Below are 4,273 nucleotides of genomic sequence, written 5' to 3'. Positions count from 1 at the left end.
GAATATCTCTTTATCTCTACTCACTCCTTAAATAATCTCATCCTCTTGCCTTCCTTTGAGATAGTTTAGTTTTGTCTGTTTTTTATAGTTTTGCTAAATAGAAGAGAATTCTATAATTGGTACTGGTTAAAATTTGGTTCACCAGAATAAGGAGTTAGTGTTTTTTCCTTTGTGAATTCTCTGGCCGAATTTCATGATCTCAAAAAGTACAAATGTTAATTTTTGAAAAAAAAACCTTTCTGCATACATATATATGCAGATTTGGGCCCCCAGCATTTTCTACCGTGAATGTCTAATTATGTATTTGCTTCCTATTCATTACAAGTCAGATTGAGAAGAAGTGAGTGGGGTATACCTCTGAAAGTTAAGACACATAATCAGTGGTGTTCAGAACACTATGATGTTGGTTGAGACTGTAGAATCAGCTAAAGTTGAAGGGTGTTGAGATCCATCTGAATTTGTTCTTTACTGAATGTCTCTAGTTTTACAGAGCTTTGTGAAAATATATGTCCATTTAAAAATGCAAATGTATTAGTAGCATTTTTGTTGATGATCTTTACCTTTTATATAACATTTAGTAAACTGCAATAGTACTTAAATTAATTACTGTAAATAAACATGATCAATAGTTCTTGATATATAAGAGTAAGGATATAGGGTTTCCCATTATAACCTGTGGGCTAAAATTTTGAGAGATTCATGCTTTCTGGTTACATGTGCTAATATCAATCTTATAATATCTATGCGCCTAATCAGTCTTATTTGATATCTTTATGTTACAAGTGTTTCTCTAAGTAGTGGAACTAACCTATGTTTCTCATTTTTCCCCCAGTTTTAAGTTTGAAGATTGTCTAGTATTATATACATCATAGTAAGCCCCTTCCTTCCTGTATTAGTCTGTTTCTGCTTATAGCAGAAATACCTAAAACTGGGTAATTTGTAAAGAAACTATTAATTGCTTGCAGCTTTGGAGGCTGGGAAGTCCAAAGTTCAGAGAACACGTCTGGTGAGGGCCTCGTTCTTGGGTGGTGATTCTTCACAGCACCACAGGGTGTCACGTGGCAAGAAAGGTGGAGCAGAGACAGAGAGAGCTTCTCACATGCTCTCCTTTTACAGCCATCAGAACCACACCCATGACCACCATTAAACCATTAATGGATTAATGCATTCACTAGGGCATGGTCCTCACAATCTAATCACCTCTTCAAGTCTCTACCTTTCAGTTACCAAAATAGGATTTCCCACCCTCTTAACACAGTCACAGTGAGGATTAAGTCTCAGTGGGCTTGCAGGAGGGACATCTAATCTGCAGCACTTCTAACTTCTGTAGATACAAATATGTGCCATTGCTTTGAACTATTAAAAGCACGGTTTCTTAAGCATGGTTTCTTGACCACATTTCAAAAAACATTGGCAGAATATACTCCTAGAGTCATAAATATGTTCATATCCTTTGGCCTAATTAACTATCTTAAAGAATTTATCAAATGAAAATAATTCACATGAAAAATACTCACTACCTAATATTAAAAAATTATATGTAAAGCAACAATAAATATCCAAATGTAGGGAAATTATTAGATATAGTTTGAAGATCAACCCTATAGATTATTTTGTACTAAAATTATAAACTTGAATACTGTATAGCAACATATAAAAGTGTATAACACTTTATACTATATAAATGTAGTATAAGATTGTTAATTAAGAATTTTTTTTGTATTTACTATTTATAACTGTCAATTATGTCAATTATGTTTGTATTTTTCCCAAGTTGGCAAAGTTTATTTTTTTATTTTATTTTTTTCTCTTCTTGATCAAAATGGTTTCCATTTATTAAATATTTATTTATTTATTTTTTTTAAATTGTAGCATGATTGATTACACATATTTTGGGGGGTATAATATTGACTGCCATCACCTGTGTACAACATGTATTGATCAAATCAATATTATTAGCATGTTATTATTACAAATTAAAATTGTGCTTTATGCCACTTACCCAATCTCTCCTCACCCCCTGTCCCCACTAGTGTCATTTACGAATTCTTGTGAAAGGTGACTGAAAAAGAAAATACAAAAATAAAACATTTAGTACTGGGATTATGAGTATTTTTTACTTTTAAAAATATCCTACTATGCTAGCCAACAAATAAATATTGAGACAAATAAAAAAGAGTTTAAAATGCATTTAAGTTTTACCAGCCAGTGATTTCTTTTTTATTAAATAGGTTTGGGTACATTCTCAGGCTGGTTTGATCATTCCACAACACTTAAATTACATTGTTATTTGGGAAATTGAATCCAATATCCAAATGTAGGGAAATTATTAGATATAGTTTGAAGCCCAACCCTATAGATTATTTTGTACTAAAATTATAAACTTGAATACTGTATAGCAACATATAAAAGTGTATAACACTTTATACTATATAAATGTAGTATAAGATTGTTAATTAAGAATTTTTTTTTGTATTTACTATTTATAACTGTCAATTATGTCAATTATGTTTGTATTTTTCCCAAGTTGGCAAAGTTTATTTTTTTATTTTATTTTTTTCTCTTCTTGATCAAAATGGTTTCCATTTATTAAATATTTATTTATTTATTTTTTTTAAATTGTAGCATGATTGATTACACATATTTTGGGGGGTATAATATTGACTGCCATCACCTGTGTACAACATGTATTGATCAAATCAATATTATTAGCATGTTATTATTACAAATTAAAATTGTGCTTTATGCCACTTACCCAATCTCTCCTCACCCCCTGTCCCCACTAGTGTCATTTACGAATTCTTGTGAAAGGTGACTGAAAAAGAAAATACAAAAATAAAACATTTAGTACTGGGATTATGAGTATTTTTTACTTTTAAAAATATCCTACTATGCTAGCCAACAAATAAATATTGAGACAAATAAAAAAGAGTTTAAAATGCATTTAAGTTTTACCAGCCAGTGATTTCTTTTTTATTAAATAGGTTTGGGTACATTCTCAGGCTGGTTTGATCATTCCACAACACTTAAATTACATTGTTATTTGGGAAATTGAATCCTAGTTAGTTACCTCAGAAAATAACATGGAACTTTGAGAGTTGGAAAGGTTTTTGCTCCCGATGCAGGGAGTGTGTGAGGTGACAATGTACATTTCATTCTAGCTGCCTTTTCTGTCTTTCCTGCAGTCCACATACTTCTTATTGGCCAAGATGTGTCTGCTCTTTACTGCTGGAATTCGGAACTGAATCAATTCTCTTTTGTTCTGGAAGCACCTTCTGCTTATGATGCAGCTTCTATTACAGTAAAGTCTCTTAATTCAAGCAAGAATTTAATTGCTCTAGTGGGATCTATGTACTCACATATATATGAGCTGGCCTACATCTCCAGCCCATCTGACTTTATTCCTAGGTAGGTCCAACTTTATGCCAAGTGTCTTTATGCTTACCATAATTTTGTATCACATCTAATTTCTAAGTCTTTGTTTTGTGACTGAAAAAATGTACAAAATATAAGAGCTATTTATAAGCCAGTATTTTGGTATTATCTATATTTCTAATGTCTGTTTGACCAAGTTAACCAGTATTATATGAATATTTTGGATTAAAATTTATTTATGAAATGTTGCAATTTTTCCAAACCTTTGTCTTAAATTTTTTGAAGTTGACCTATTTTATATATACTTCTTATGCTAGTTCAGGTGAACTGATATTTGAACCTGGTGACAGAGAAGCTATAATCGCAATAAATATCCTTGATGATACAGTTCCAGAGGAAGAAGAATCCTTCAAAGTACAGCTGAAAAATCCCAAAGGAGGAGCAGAGATTGGTAATGGTGGTTATGTAAAAATAACCATTCTATCTAATGATGATGCCTATGGAGTTGTTGCATTTGCTCAGGTAATGATACCAAAGATCCCACACTTACAAGTCAAAATGATTTATCTTTCTATTTATATATTGCCTATTATCAGCACTCAGTGAGTCAAACATTGAGCATCTTAAGCCTCTCTCTCTTTTGTTTTCCCTGATTCACCTCCTATTCTACATTCTAAGGTGGATTCTACTGACAGCTTACAATTTATAGTCTTACATACTGGACTATCTGAGTCAACTTGTCCTAATCTTTTTTTTTGGTACTGATTCTTTTTATAGGATTGCATTTGAAATGTTACCAGTTGGTCTTGGCCCCAGAGTTTGGCTCTCTATTTGCCCTGTTCCTGAGGACTATTATGCCTTTGTTATTTCGGGGGGGGGGGGGGGGGATTGAAAGAGA

At 32.2% G+C, this 4,273-nt stretch overlaps 1 protein-coding gene across 1 annotated transcript in view; it reads left to right on the top strand.

Annotated features, from left to right (window-relative positions):
- GPR98 (G protein-coupled receptor 98) overlaps nt 1-4,273 on the top strand; it is a gene marked incomplete at its 3' end in the record, with an annotated part of 235,145 nt that overhangs the window by 122,459 nt on the left and 108,413 nt on the right. Inside the window, exons 50-51 of the mRNA XM_008580425.1 lie at nt 3,186-3,408; nt 3,693-3,897. Coding sequence (XP_008578647.1) covers nt 3,186-3,408; nt 3,693-3,897 — 428 coding nt within the window. The remainder of the gene's footprint in view (nt 1-3,185; nt 3,409-3,692; nt 3,898-4,273) is intronic.

This window comes from Galeopterus variegatus, unplaced genomic scaffold, assembly GCF_000696425.1.
Source record: "Galeopterus variegatus unplaced genomic scaffold, G_variegatus-3.0.2 Scaffold2087, whole genome shotgun sequence".
NCBI lineage: Eukaryota > Metazoa > Chordata > Mammalia > Dermoptera > Cynocephalidae > Galeopterus > Galeopterus variegatus.
The sequence above is the reverse complement of the archived record's forward strand: the minus strand, read 5'-3'. Positions and strand labels throughout refer to the sequence as shown.